At 37.9% G+C, this 16764-nt stretch overlaps 1 protein-coding gene across 1 annotated transcript in view; it reads left to right on the plus strand.

Annotated features, from left to right (window-relative positions):
- LOC122792794 (pikachurin-like) overlaps positions 1-16472 on the plus strand; it is a 698859-nt gene extending 682387 nt beyond the window's left edge. Inside the window, exon 8 of the mRNA XM_044060363.1 lies at positions 16131-16472. Coding sequence (XP_043916298.1) covers positions 16131-16472 — 342 coding nt within the window. The remainder of the gene's footprint in view (positions 1-16130) is intronic.
- Positions 16473-16764: the final 292 nt, after the last annotated feature.

The raw sequence follows: 16764 nt of genomic DNA on the forward strand, positions 1-16764 counted from the left end.
AGAGAATTGATATTGATGATGATGCCATAACTCATATTTATGATACACCTGAGGACAGAAATGACAGCTGAATAGTTGAGGATAGTGGCACAAAGTCGGCAAAAATAATAGCAGGGTCAATACTGCAGGCAATAACATAGGCTCACACAGTCAAGCAGATGAACAGGGTACAGGAAGGGACACCATCTAACTCAAACACTAGTTATTGCTGAACCACAGGAACACCATCAAGAGGATGATACAGCCTCAGAGATAGCAGTTTACACTGTAACACCTCTGCAAATGGGAGTTTGAGAAAGGCATATGCCAGAGCTAGCTCCAGACACATGGAAAGCCTTGATTGCCCAACAGCAGATGTGCCAGAACATTGTTTAGGCACAGTCCAGAACCACAGAGTCAGCTAGAGATGATCAGAGTACTGCAAGGTGTTCATGAGGATTTCCAGCAATATATGACAGTGGTAGTGAGCAGGGATAACACCATGATACCACACATGCACAGTAGAGTGGAAGATAAAGCAACTGTTTCCTCATAATAGTCAAGACCTACCAGACTCTAGTAGGAAGCAGTGGTGGACAGACACATGGGGGCAGAGTAAGTCACACTTCATGTGACTATCAGAAAACTGGTGGAAAAAGTTGGGGGGGTGCTGTAACCCACAACAAGGCAGGCAGGCCTTGTCAGCCTTCATCTACATATAGCAGAAGCTCTCAGTTGAAGTCTTGGCCATGCAGCACTGTGAGATCTGTGTTTGTAAGTTCACCTGGATCCAGTAGGTTGTCAGTGAAGCAAACCAGCATCAAGCGCACATGCCATCCTTATGATCACGAGCACCATTACCATACTATTATTATGGGACATTGTGTATGATACAGTTGACATAAGTCAGGATACATTTGACATGTCAGGGTTTAGAATGAAAATATCACAAAGTAAAAATCAGCAGCATGTATTTTAGCATGTGTTTCAATAACATTACAGTTTAAAATAAAAGTTAAAAAAAGAAAGAAGAAAAAAAAAGGGGATGGAACATTACAGTGTAGAACAGTATTAACAGCCCACTGCACATGGGGGAGGTATGAGTACAGTAGTACAACACATCTAAACCTGTTGCCAGTGTAGAACAGTATTAACAGCCCACTGCACATGGGGGAGGTATGAGTACAGTAGTACAACACATCTAAACCTGTTGCCAGTGTAGAACAGTATTAACAGCCCACTGCACATGGGGGAGGTATGAGTACAGTAGTACAACACATCTAAACCTGTTGCCAGTGTAGAACAGTATTAACAGCCCACTGCACATGGGGGAGGTATGAGTACAGTAGTACAACACATCTAAACCTGTTGCCAGTGTAGAACAGTATTAACAGCCCACTGCACATGGGGGAGGTATGAGTACAGTAGTACAACACATCTAAACCTGTTGCCAGTGTAGAACAGTATTAACAGCCCACTGCACATGGGGAGGTATGAGTACAGTAGTACAACACATCTAAACCTGTTGCCAGTGTAGGACAGTATTAACAGCCTACTGCACATGTTTCAGGTATCCCTACAGTAGTACAACACATCTAAACATGTTGCCAGTGTAGAACTGTATTAACAGCCCACTGCACATGGGGAGGTATGAGTACAGTAGTACAACACATCTAAACCTGTTGCCAGTGTAGAACAGTATTAACAGCCCACTGCACATGGGGGAGGTATGAGTACAGTAGTACAACACATCTAAACCTGTTGCCAGTGTAGAACAGTATTAACAGCCCACTGCACATGGGGGAGGTATGAGTACAGTAGTACAACACATCTAAACCTGTTGCCAGTGTAGAACAGTATTAACAGCCCACTGCACATGGGGGAGGTATGAGTACAGTAGTACAACACATCTAAACCTGTTGCCAGTGTAGAACAGTATTAACAGCCCACTGCACATGGGGGAGGTATGAGTACAGCAGTACAACACATCTAAACCTGTTGCCAGTGTAGAACAGTATTAACAGCCCACTGCACATGGGGGAGGTATGAGTACAGTAGTACAACACATCTAAACCTGTTGCCAGTGTAGAACAGTATTAACAGCCCACTGCACATGGGGGAGGTATGAGTACAGTAGTACAACACATCTAAACCTGTTGCCATCTCACCCTCTGTACTGCAGAAATGGTGACTGCTTCTACTTCTGATTGCACAAGGAATTACCCTGATGTACAGTACCGTAAAAGAGAAAAAAGTTCTTATATATCAGTAAAAGTCCATAAACCTGACAACACACCATAAGAAATGTAATATAAATTTATATTCCAATGGATATGAACACCCCCTGTAAACTACAGGATGAAAAACTGCACCAATACTTGCTTACATACATACATTTCTAATAGATACTTAGTCAAGTACTACATACCTACATCTCAACTGTCCAGATTTTCACAGAATTTCCAGATTTTTCTTTCATATTTTTGGTCTGTTCCTCATTAAAATGTGTGGTTTTCTGGCAAATCGCTGAGGATTGTAGTCACTAAATAATGACATTAATTTGAGTTTCAGAACTATCATTCAGAGAATGCATACTAACACATATCCTGTTATTCTAGCAAATTTCTATGTTTATAAGACCAGTATTTAAAATGTGCCCCTATTTTGTGTTTTTTATTCCTACTCCCCATTATTTTATGTTTTGTCCAGATTTCTTGCACTAAGAAGTTGAGAGGTATGCTTCATGAGCAGTTCTCAAGTAATGAACTTTCCTACATAGGCAGTACTACTGCAGAACATATACCCTGACTATTTTACTGCAGGCCCCTAAACTAACCATATACAGCAATACAGTAAAACTATGTTCTGTGCAAAATTTTGCTTCCTGCCAATACAATTCACTGCACAGATCTTGCATATTAAAGATATAAAAAGAATATAGCTGTACTTTTACTATATATGTGTGTGTGTGTGTGTATATATATATATATATATATATATATATATATATATATATATATATATATATATTTCTTTAAAGAAAATAAGGACTGCATGATGTATAGTGACAATAGACCTTGCACCAGACAGCATAGTCCATACACAACACTAAATACAGTAGCAGCATCATACTAAAGGACACCCCCAAGCTCATTCAGGCAACAAACCTGAGCTTTTAGCAGGCCAAACACTTGCTAAATGACAATCCATATCTGGGACAGGACAGTGTTGAACCTTTCCTCAGCAGCTCCCATAGGGTTACGGACTGGAGTTATCAACCCCAGGTCAACTTAGTAACCTTCATCACCTAGAAAAGACAAGAAAAAAGAGGAGGGAGACAACAAGGGAAGGTGGGTTAGTACTAAGAATATATTTCCCAAAGTGTAACTAATTACATAAATATATTTAAAATTTTCACTCACCAACAAGCTGACTATAGGGCATCCCACCATGCAGGAAATGGCCGTATGCCAGATATGAGAATCATGGGCACTGACTGTGTTGGACTGACATGATGGTGATGCACCCCCATGTATCTCATACTGCCTAGCAGTTGATGGAATGACAGCTCTTCCAATTTTGGTACCTCCCCCTCCATTGTCCTAATGGGGCCCTAATGGCAACCTAGGTATAATCTAATTCAAACTGTAAAGATGTCCTGCCCGTACGGCAACTGCACGGCTCAAAAAACCAAAATGCAAAAATCAAACAAAGCCAGCAGATGAGGGCAAGCTGTGTAATTTTATTAGCTTGTCTTAAAGCATAATAAACAGACCGGTTTTGGCTCAATAAATCCTCAGCCCTCAGTGTTTAAAATTAAATGAGAACAGTAGTCCTTATTTATACTGAACATATAGATTAATGTTGAAACATGATTGGTTCCTTACAAATGTTCATTCAAGCCAGGTGTAAATAAAGCCCCCAGCTTAATTATCCATTTCTTTTCTTTTGAATCCAAAAAGCTATGCCATCCGGCTTTATTAGCTCTTTTGCCCATGAGTTTATCGATAACTGTAAATCTAAATGTAGCATTAGGATGTTAAATGGTGTGTTGCTGAAAATAGGTGCTCCAAAATGTTGTATGTCTGAAATCCGCCTTGGTAGTAGCCCAACAACATATATAGTCCAACAGAAACACTTGCTTGTTCGTTAAACCAAAAAATACTCAATCATATTGTTAGCATATAATCATCCCAATGTAATTCGCATAGACAAGCATAATGCAATGTCCCAGTAGATGATATTCAGTGAGTTCCCATATAAAAAGGAACCCTTAGGGTCTATTTAAGACACAGGAAATGTCCCTCAGTAATTTGTGATGCAAAGCTTGCTTCTAAACGAGTGCTTCAAAATATTCATATATGTAGAATATGCCTTGGTAGTAGCCCAAAACACATGTATGCATACAATCACTTTTCAATTAAACACAGTTGGACCTTGGCCCCATACTATATGTTAAAGATGACACAAAAATTACAAAACACACAAAGTAATCAAAGCATGAACCATAGAGACCCCAAAAAGTCACATATCAAGTCCGATAACCTTGGTCATTGTAAAGTAATGCATAGACCATTGTAACCCACACTGTGAGTCCTAAAAAACTGAGCATCCTTCCCTAACTGTCCCTTAGTGATTCCTGGAACAAGACTTGCTATAAAATAAGTACTCCAAAGTGTCATATGTCTAAAATCTGCCTCTGTAGTAGCCCAACAACATGTCCAACAGTCCAACAGAAACACTTGCTTATTAGTTAAACCACATTGAGCAGCGACACTCCCAATGATTGTTACAAAATTATTGCAGAGTTAGAAAAGCACACAAAATTATGTATAAATCAAATCTCAGCCCATAGAGACCCATCCGTGTTCGATTAACTCAGTCATTGTGAAATAACGTTTAGGCCGCTGTTCCCCACACTGCGAGTCCAGAACGAATAAGCGTATTTCATCAAAATGTAAAAATTATGAAAAACATAAAATATTATTTCACAAACACTTGAATAAATCACCCAAATTGAATGAATCTCAAAAAAACTCAAGTAGTAAGAAAAACATTAGTCCCAATATCTGCTTAAACAACTTGAGATGATGGTGCAAAAAAACGCCAACCTGGTCTTGCGCTATAAGTAAATACGCAGATCAGATAATCATGAAAAAAATATATTCACCAACCATGACACGTATCCAAAGTCCATATAAATGCTACAAAAAAGATATTTGAGTATCAACGGACTTCACCATGGGGTAGAATGGATAAACAAAGAATGAAATGTAGGATCTCCAAAAATCACATCCTCACTGATATTGATACACAGCATACCCAGGCCAGCAGCAGGAACAGGAACAAGAGTAATGCAAACTGTAAAGATGTCCTGCCCATACGGCAGCTGCACAGCTCATAATAACAAAATGCAAAAATCAAACAAAGCCAGCAGATCAGGGCAAGCTGTGTAATTTTATTAGCTTGTCTTAAAGCATAATAAACATACCGGTTTCAGCTCAATGAATCCTCAGCCTTCTTCAGTGTTTAAAAATAAAATGAGAACAGGAGTCCTTATTTATACTGAACATACAGATTAATGTTGAAACATGACTGGTTCCTTACAAATGTTCATTCATGCCAGGTGCAAATAAAGTCCCCAGCTTCATTATCGATTTCTTTTCTTTTGAATCCAAAAGGCTAAGCCATCCAGCTTTATTAGCCCTATTGCCCATAATTTTGTCGATAACTGTAAATCTAAATGTAGCATTAAGATGTTTAATGGTGTGTTTGTATAGTGCATTATTGGGTTAAACCAAACTACAGGGGTTTCTGGACAACGGACCATGTTTGGGGACTTACTTTCAGGTTGTTTACCTTGCGGCCACTGTACCTACTGTAAAGCTTTGAATAAAACTAAGGAGTTTTCTAGCAGTAACACAGGCAATGTTTTTCAGATTCAGTTTTTTGCAAATTGTGGGACAGATTGGCTGATTTATTTGGTCACCTGTCGTTGCCATGCTTTTTATGTTGGACAGACTTCCAGACCCCTTAGAATCCGTATTTCAGAACACTTTAGTGGGATAAGAAATAAAAATCCCAGGGGGTTGAAAAAAGGTTGGAAGCCATCCTGTTCAAAAGTATGATACCCATAAACAATTTTCTTCATCACAACAAGGGCTTAATTTGCTACAAATACAAAATAACCTAAGCCCACTCTTTTATCTGTATGTCAACAACAGATAGCCAGCCATGTACATAGTTGATACCTGGAATGTTAATAGGTTAGGTGAGAGCAAAAAGCTAAATCTAATCCTGCACTTAATCTATCAAGCTAACTCAAATATCATATTCTTACAAGAGATGCACCTTAACCAAGAACAATGGTTAAAAATTAGCTCAAGAAAATGGATCAAGCAAATTATTTCATCAGGGGGCAGCTCTGCTACAAAAGGAACAGCTATTATTATCAAAGAATCCTTTCAAGAGAACATAACAAATAGTAACGATGATACGAAAGGAAGATCATGTTTTTTCACTAGCATGCATCCACAAACAAAACACAATACTCTCTTTTTGAATATATATGGCCCATGTTCAAACCAGCATCTCTTTTTATATGAAATTTACAACCTGCTATTAAACTTTGCCAATCATTCGATCGTTATAGGGGGGATTGGAATAGTTTAATCGACCCACTTACAGATAGCTTAAACAAAAACAGAAAACAGCCAGCCCAAGTGACATCAGCTCTAAATGACCTTATACATAATCACAACCTTGTTGACCCCTACCTAATTTTGGACCATGACAGATTAATAAGCAAATACACTTTCTATTCCCCTCCACATAATGTACGGTCAAGATTAGATTGTTTCCTGATCTCCTCAAACCTTGCTAGATTTTGCCAAAAATACATAATTAATCACAGAATAATCTCAGATCATTCCAGAATCACAATTACTCTCAATAAAAATCTCAATTCTCCTAATCAGCGAGGCTCCTATAACTGGTACTTAAACAACCTTTTAAACCATAAAGAGTTAATTGAGGAGTTAGGTAAAACTATAAAACAATTGGAACAAGATAATTCACAAAGTCAAATACCAATACACATTCAATGGGCAGCCACAAAACCTGTATTAAAGGGAATCTTAATACTGTGGTCCAAGTTCTGAGTAAGTATATCATCAATTACAATTTTACAGGGGCAGCAGGAGACGAGATCAGTTCATCTGTAGCAGCAAACAGGCAGATGCTGACAAGAGAATTGATATTGATGATGATGCCATAACTCATATTTATGCAAGAAAAGATTAATCTGCTTGAGTCGCAATACAAAAACACTGAATTACAATTACAAACCCATCACTCACAGGAACTAGAAAGGAAATTACAACAGATTCAGCAAGAACTCTACTCTATACAACTTCATAAACACACAATAAATGAACTGAAACTCCTATATAAGTATTCTGAATGGGCACAAACCCCTTCTAAGGTACGTGCAAGCATGATAAACATCAAAAAACTCTCCATAATATCCCAGAAATACAACATAAAGATAGAAATCTATAGAACAATGAATATATAGTCAACTTGTTCTGGAATATTTACAACAAGATCTATAACCCTAAAATGCAGAAACATTTACCTATTCTACAAGAGAAATTTAAAATTTCCTAAACTCAATGTAGAACAATATAACCTTCTGAACAGGCCCTTATCAATCAGTGAAATAAAAATTGTGATCAAAAAACTAAAATCAACAAATCCCCAGGCCCTGATGGATTTATAGCTATGTTCTACAAAAAAGTCGGCAATATACTAACTCCAATACTGCTAAGGCTATACAACTTTATTATTGAAAATGGCTTTACAGACAAATACTTAAATAATTCAAAGACAATTTTAATCCCAAAATCTAAAGTAGACAAGCTGAATCCCACAAATTACAGGCCCATCACCCTTATAAATCTGGAAATAAAGATACTGCCTTCAATGTTAGATTACAAAAAATCTTGGATACAATTATTTCCCCAAAACAAATGGGCTTCATGAAATAAAACAAGTAAGTGATAATACCTGTATGTTAGACACCTTAATTTATCTCTTAACTAAAGATAATCATCCAAGATACGCACTTACAACAAATGCCTCAAAAGCATTTGACAATGTAGACCAAGATTTTCTTTTCTTAACAGTGTCACACTTCAACTTCCCCACTTATTTATAACGGCCATCAAGATGATTTATAATAATGCCACAATCACAGTAAGCATTAACAAGTGGTATTCTAAAATCACAAATGGAACTTATCAGGGTTGCCCACTATCTCCATTCCTTTTTTAATATTTATCTAGAACCACTACTACTCCATATCTCCCAAAACACATACCACAATTTCCCAAAGCAATATAACACAACAGTATAATACTCAGCTTTTGCTGATGACCTAAACTTATACTTCGAGCTCCCTAATACAGACTTACCAAAAATACTTTCCTCAATAGAACAGTTCTCTACAGTTGCAAATTATAATATGAACCCCCAAAAAATCCTCAATCTTCCCTCTAAATCCCATGAACCATAATGCAGCATATTTCCCTTTAGTCGACATACCCATAACATATAAGCTAAAATACCTAGGCATAAACTTCTCGCATACTTACAAAAAATTGCATAGCTCAAATTTTCTAAACACATGGGATAAAATTAGACAAAGACATCTTAAGATGGGAAAACTTAAACCTATCGCTTCTCTCTGAATCTGCCATTATTAAAATGAACATTCTTCCCAGAATTCTATTTCAGCTAAACTCTATTAACCTCAAACTACCAAAAAAACTACTCAAAGCAATGGAAAAGGCCCTCTCCAAATTCCTATGGCACCCTAAAACAGCAAGAATAAGCTACAGAAATCTTACAATACCAAAAATAAAAGGCGGGCTGGGGCTACCAGATTTTGGCCTATATTACCTTATTATAAAAGCAAACAGGTTGATCCAAATTGCGGAATATGATAGTGCAAAAAAGATTTGGTACCCAATATGGGTTAAAATATGGGCAAATTTACTAAATTCCATAAACATAAATCGCAAAGCTGTTCCTTTCCTCCAACCCCAACAAATTTTTTTTCACAAACTACACCCATTAATCAAAAATGGTATTACTGCATTCCAATCGCTTTTTCTTTCTATCAATCTGCAGAATTCATAAGTACTGTTACAATCTATACATATGAACCCGAATATTAAGTTAAATAATAAAATGATTGATCTCAAACCATTCCCAAGAATTAAAGAGCTAATAGTATGGGATATCCTACAGTACAAAGATGACACACCTGATAAACTAAGAGAAAAATTCAAGATGCCAGCTTGCTATAATTACATTCTTAGACAAAGGATATCAATAATAAGCGTAAAATATTCTAACCACAAAATAGAAATACAAAGTATAGAAAATACTCAAAACATAATGAAAGCTCTAAAAGCTAAAGAAAAAATTTTATCAAATTCATATAAATTAATAAATGAGTTAAAACACCTATCAGCGTTACTGTATTCAAAATACTGGGAAAAAGTAAATAATAATATCTCTATAAAACAAAAACAAGAAGCCATTAATAATACCCTAAAACTTACACCTTTCAAAAATCTCATATACACACAACTGATGATTAACAATAATGCATATATACCCCAGCTGTTCTCAAAAAATTTGGTGACAAAAAAAGCTCACTGTGCCCCTTCTGCTCTAGGGAAGATGTGGATATTCTCATCTTCTGGAGCTGCGAGAAAATCTCCAAGCTCTGGTGTTCTCTAAGAATGCAACTAGAGAAAGTTGGATATGCAAAAACCACTCTCTCTTGGGAAACAATGATCCTGCATATTATTCTTAGTTCAATCATAGGAATGCGCAAACATATCTTAGTTACATTATGCACACTCCTTAAATTCTATATATCTAAGAATTGGGTCAATAGCAAAAACATCTCATGGAACAACTTTAAAGAAATCGCAGTTAAATATATCACCTCTCACAAACTCTCTACTAAAAGTATTAAAAAAAAGATTATACTTCCAAACATACTGGAATTCTCTCCTAGAGACAATTTTGATTAACATACAAAATACTTCAAATTAAATGTCAGGTAGCTGGCTGATTTAAAATAAAACCTCTATGTTATTGAACATAAATAGTTAGATCACTGATATAGAAAACACACTTCTGTGATTCAACAAAAGGATGGCGTCTAACATTGTATATATTGTATATAATGTAAATATTTTTTTTCTCTAGATTTTGGAAAACTTTAAAGTTTTTTTCTTTTCTTTTCTCTTTCTTCTTCTTTTTTTTTTCTTCCAGTCTAGACAATTAAAGGTTTCCTGCATATGCAATCCTAATTCTCAACATCCTCAGCATAACTCTGCACTAAGTAATCCCTAAATATGTTGCAACCATCTCAATTGTAAATCATAAAGTTTCTTGCAAATGTTTAAATGTTTTTCTTTGGAAAGTTTGGATACCTTTACTCTTATGTATTACATGCTGTATTGTCTGCAGTCATTTTGCACTTTCACTTTTATTATATATTTGTGGAAAATACAATAAAAAGGATTTTTCAAAAAAAAAAATCTCTATCTAGCAAGGACAAAAAAGCATATGTAGTGCTAACTCATCTAGTACTAAGGTACATGCCTAGTCACACTAGGGAAACCGCTGTACCCCTTTTTATCCATTACTGATCTGGCATATAATTAAACATAGCGCTGTGTAGTGCTAACTCATCTAGTACTAAGGGACATGTCTAGTCACACTAGGGAAACCGCTGTACCTCTTTTTATCCCTTACTAATCTGACCTACTATTAAACATAGCACTGTGTAGTGCTAACTCATCTAGTACTAAGGGACATGTCTAGTCACACTAGGGAAACCACTGTACCTCTTTTTATCCCTTACTGATCTGACATACAATTAAACATAGCGCTGTGTAGTGCTAACTCATCTAGTACTAAGGGACAGGTCTAGTCACACTAGGGAAACCGCTGTACCTCTTTTTATCCCTTACTGATCTGACATACAATTAAACATAGCGCTGTGTAGTGCTAACTCATCTAGTACTAAGGGACAGGTCTAGTCACACTAGGGAAACCGCTGTACCTCTTTTTATCCCTTACTGATCTGACCTACTATTAAACATAGCACTGTGTAGTGCTAACTCATCTAGTACTAAGGGACATGTCTAGTCGGTTCTACCTCACATAAACGAAACACCAAAACACCGACAACGCAATCACCGAAACCACATAACCGACAGTACAAAAACACGAAATTCCACATGCCCGACAACGAAATAACCGACGGTACACAAACACGAAACCTCATACACTTCACACACCACAATCAACAAACAAAACACATTCCCCGTCCAAAAACCACATACACAACACAAGCACACCAAAATCCCTACAAACCCACACTAAACCACACATACACAACTACCTACAACCCTGACCCAAACCCTAACCCTAAGGTCCGTCACTACCGCACACTTACCTGACCCACTCCCTAACCCTAACTCACTTATCCCGCCCCTAACCCAAACACAATCACTACCACACACTTACCTGACCCGCTCCCTAACCCTAACTCACTTATCCCGCCCCTAACCCAAACACAATCACTACCGCACACTTACCTGACCCGCTCCCTAACCCTAACTCACTTAACCCACCCCTATCCACACTTACCTTACTCGCACCCTAACGTCCGTCACTACCGCATACTTACACATCCTTTTCCCATTTCGGCATCCTCGGCATCGGTGCTTTCATCCGTCGGGTCGGTCTTCTGCTTGTCGACCTTCTAGGTCCCGTCGCGTCGGTCTTCTGCGCTGTCGATCTTCTGGGGCTCGCGATTTCCGTGTCGATGTTCCGGCGTGTCATTGAAGTGAGGTAGAACCGTCTAGTCACACTAGGGAAACTGCTGTACCTCTTTTTATCCCTTACTGATCTGACATACAATTAAACATAGCGCTGTGTAGTGCTAACTCATCTAGTACTAAGGGACAGGTCTAGTCACACTAGGGAAACCGCTGTACCTCTTTTTATCCCTTACTAATCTGACCTACTATTAAACATAGCACTGTGTAGTGCTAACTCATCTAGTACTAAGGGACATGTCTAGTCACACTAGGGAAACCGCTGTACCTCTTTTTATCCCTTACTGATCTGACATACAATTAAACATAGCGCTGTGTAGTGCTAACTCATCTAGTACTAAGGGACATGTCTAGTCACACTAGGGAAACCGCTGTACCTCATTTTATCCTTTACTGATCTGACATACAATTAAACATAGCGCTGTGTAGTGCTAACTCATCTAGTACTAAGGGACAGGTCTAGTCACACTAGGGAAACCGCTGTACCTCTTTTTATCCCTTACTGATCTGACATACAATTAAACATAGCGCTGTGTAGTGCTAACTCATCTAGTACTAAGAGACAGGTCTAGACACACTAGGGAAACCGCTGTACCTCTTTTTATCCCTTACTAATCTGACTTACTATTAAACATAGCACTGTGTAGTGCTAACTCATCTAGTACTAAGGGGCATGTCTAGTCACACTAGGGAAACCGCTGTACCTCTTTTTATCCCTTATTGATCTGACATACAATTAAACATAGCGCTGTGTAGTGCTAACTCATCTAGTACTAAGGGACAGGTCTAGTCACACTAGGGAAACCGCTGTACCTCTTTTTATCCCTTACTGATCTGACCTACTATTAAACATAGCACTGTGTCATGCTAACTCATCTAGTACTAAGGGACATGTCTAGTCACACTAGGGAAACCGCTGTACCTCTTTTTATCCCTTACTGATCTGACATACAATTAAACATAGCGCTGTGTAGTGCTAACTCATCTAGTACTAAGGGACAGGTCTAGTCACACTAGGGAAACCGCTGTACCTCTTTTTATCCCTTACTGATCTGACCTACTATTAAACATAGCACTGTGTAGTGCTAACTCATCTAGTACTAAGGGACATGTCTAGTCACACTAGGGAAACCGCTGTACCTCTTTTTATCCCTTACTGATCTGACATACAATTAAACATAGCGCTGTGTAGTGCTAACTCATCTAGTACTAAGGGACAGGTCTAGTCACACTAGGGAAACCGCTGTACCGCTTTTTATCCCTTACTGATCTGACATACAATTAAACATAGCGCTGTGTAGTGCTAACTCATCTAGTACTAAGGGACAGGTCTAGTCACACTAGGGAAACCGCTGTACTTCTTTTTATCCCTTACTGATCTGACATACAATTAAACATAGCGCTGTGTAGTGCTAACTCATCTAGTACTAAGGGACAGGTCTAGTCACACTAGGGAAACCGCTGTACCTCTTTTTATCCCTTACTAATTTGACCTACTATTAAACATAGCACTGTGTAGTGCTAACTCATCTAGTACTAAGGGACATGTCTAGTCACACTAGGGAAACCGCTGTACCTCTTTTTATCCCTTACTGATCTGACCTACTATTAAACATAGCACTGTGTAGTGCTAACTCATCTAGTACTAAGGGACATGTCTAGTCACACTAGGGAAACCGCTGTACCTCTTTTTATCCCTTACTGATCTGACCTACTATTAAACATAGCGCTGCATTTTGTTGCCATTGAGCAAGTTATCGAAAGAACTTCAACTGATGGGATTCCTTACCAGAAGAATTATAGCTTAAAAACTTAACCGTGCATGATAGTTTAAGAAACTATCATTATATTCTGTTTTTTCAGTTACTAAGACATGACCTGTGCCTGCTTTGTAAAGTGATGTCTTATCTGGTTGGTTCAGCTGGAAAGGTTATATGTTTGTTTATTTGTCTATCAATTTATCTATTTGTTTATGCAGTTTGCTACAGTTTAAAAGTAAAAATAAAAAAATCTCTCTTTTTTTTTAAACTAAAACTGAGCACTAGTACACTCCATGCTAGCAGAATATAAACTGTAGTAACTGTTTGCTACATTTGTAACAAGTAAATGTTCTTCGTGTTTCACTGTTGCAGTCATCACATTTGGATTATCCCTGCTAGGGTAGCCCTCGGCCGGATGCATTTGGCCACCTGGCTGGTATGATAGTAGAAGGAATGTCCATTTTTCTTTTTTTTTTTTGCTCTGTTTCAGCTGTTATGGAATAAGTTTCTCCTTGCAGTCAGAAGAAGCAAGTTACTAACTTCTTTTAAAATATTATTGATGTGTATATGGCGAGTAAACAATATTAAAATGGGATTATAACACTTAGGCTTACTCATGGCCAGTATGTTCTAAGCTTGGCAGTTGAACCCCTGTGAATCTGTGAACCTACCAAAGTGCTAGTCCAGCATTCGGGCATAGAGCTGTCCTAGTAGGCATTCTCAGCTAAAGGGCAGCGCTATTATTCTGCAGTCACTATGCCAAGTCATTCTTGTTTGTTTATTTTACAGAGGATTGTCATGACGAATCACTTACTGAATGTAGTAAACACGCACATATAAATAGCTAGATAGATATATAGATAGATAGATAGATAGATAGATAGATAGATAGATAGATAGATAGATAGATAGAAAACTGTTGAACATGTTAATGAAACTTTCTATTGCTCCCATGTCCTTGTTCCATTAAAAGGTACATTGTACTCAATGCACTGGAATTGCTTATTCAGTTTACAGAATGACCTTGAGTAGCCATTGCAGGAAAGGAAATATGTCTTTGCAGTTACAGATATAAAATAAATAGGTAGGTGATACAGTTCAAGTCAGTAATATTGTTAGGCTTTATATTCATCATTTGATATAATATCAGCAAATAAAACTGTTGGACCTTATTCTTGTTATATTTTCATAAAAACAACCCTCACATTGTGCACAGTAATTGCTCTTGTGAGAATTGAGACATCTTAAATACCTCACATGGTATTTGATCAGTTATATAGCTAAGCCTGACTCTCAGTTGTGGAGCACCTGACTCCTAGTTTGAATGACTTTTTCTTTTTATGTGGAACTCTGCAGCTAAGAACATGCTTTGAGAATCAGAAAGGCTTTCCATTAAGCAGAAGCCTTGTTATAGAAAATTTCCTCATCATAATAAGCCTTTCCAATTCAAAGACTGTTCTACCTCTACATTTTTACCTTAGCAGGGGATATAGAACTAAGATCAGTTTCACCAGAGAAGATGCTTGCTAATGTGGTAGTCAGGGGAAGAAGCTAATGCTAATTAGCCATGTTTATCACCCCAGAAATGGCAGTGATTCTGAATTAGTACAGCAGATCCATGCAGATAATCATTCTGTCAAGCTAAATTTTCTCTAGGAGAAAATACGAATGCTGTCTTTTGAATAGTATTCATCTGTTCCCTCCTGTGGAATGAGTCATGATATAGGTATATATCTAGCAGGTGTGTGTGTGTGTGTGTGTGTGTGTGTGTGTGTGTGTGTGTGTGTGTGTGTGTGTGCATGCGCATGTGTGCCTGTGCTTGTGTCTGTGCATGCAAATGTGTAGCTGCATGAAAATGGCAGAAGGAATGTGTGTGCACACACGTGTGTGTGTGTGTGTGTGTGTGTGTGTGTGTGTGTGTGTGTGTGTGTGTGTAAGGGTGTGCCTATGCTACAATGATGGGTGGGCCAATAGAGGGAATACTAGCACAGTCAGATCTGACAGCACAGTGTTCAGTTCAGAAAAATAGTAATACACTACTAATGAAGTGTTTCTCTGTGTGGCTGTTACCATGTTTCTGAATCAACAATTCTCGCTATCATGCTAATTGACCAACCAATACTGGCCAATTACTGCAGACAGAGAGTCCTAGCCATGGAAAGGTCAATTATTGACATTTTTCATCCATATAAAATGTTGACACTGTATGAGCCCCATTGGTCAGAGTGTTTGCTGCCATTTTATAAGACATGGTAGTATAATAGTGATCATTGTCCCAGAATTATGGAAATATAAAGAATACCTTACGGGTCTGAGGGTAGAGATGTACATATTCAGGTAATGTCATTCTCTGTAATAAATTCAAACTCAAAAATAAGTAACCCTCAGTATGTCTTCTTCTCACTTTGATAACCAAAATGGCATTCTGTCACTGTAAAATAAATTGTTTATTTTGTTTTAGTTCAGACCCCTCCCTGCACTTAAAGGTGAAAACAAGAAGTACCTCGTTGAAACCAAGATAATTCCAACATCTGTCCCAGAGATGCCAAAGAAGGCACTGACAGGATTTGTGACTACAACCTCAACAACAACAATCACTCCTACTACCACCACCACTAAAAAGACAAGTACTACGCGAGCACACTTTGACTTCTCCTGTGAGGAAACAGCCTGCCCTGCCGATAGCTTCTGCATCATTGATTATGATCATGGAGGTGCCCGCTGCCACTGTAGCCTTGGCAAAGGAGGAGCACAGTGTAGTGAAGGTAATAAAGCATTTTACTTAAATCCTGTGTTTCACTAGAGTCACTAGAGTGTACATAACATTAACATTTGCAGACAGAAGAATTAAATGTGGGTGAATAAAACAAAAAGGGTGCATCTTGTGTGGTAGCAGTTAACAGTAAATTACAGCAGGTGAACTGCAAATGAGTGTTTGCAGGTAAAATTATCCAGACATTTAAAAAGCAATTATGCTGTATTGAACTTGACATGTCTATTGCATGAGACGTACTTATGATAATGGAAATTCACTTCCTGTAGTAACATTTTTTAACTGTAATTTTGCAGTGAGTCCGGGGAATCAGTGTGACTCT

This window comes from Protopterus annectens, chromosome 2.part0 (assembly GCF_019279795.1).
Source record: "Protopterus annectens isolate FY-2018-M chromosome 2.part0, PAN1.0, whole genome shotgun sequence".
Taxonomy (NCBI): Eukaryota; Metazoa; Chordata; order Ceratodontiformes; family Protopteridae; genus Protopterus; species Protopterus annectens.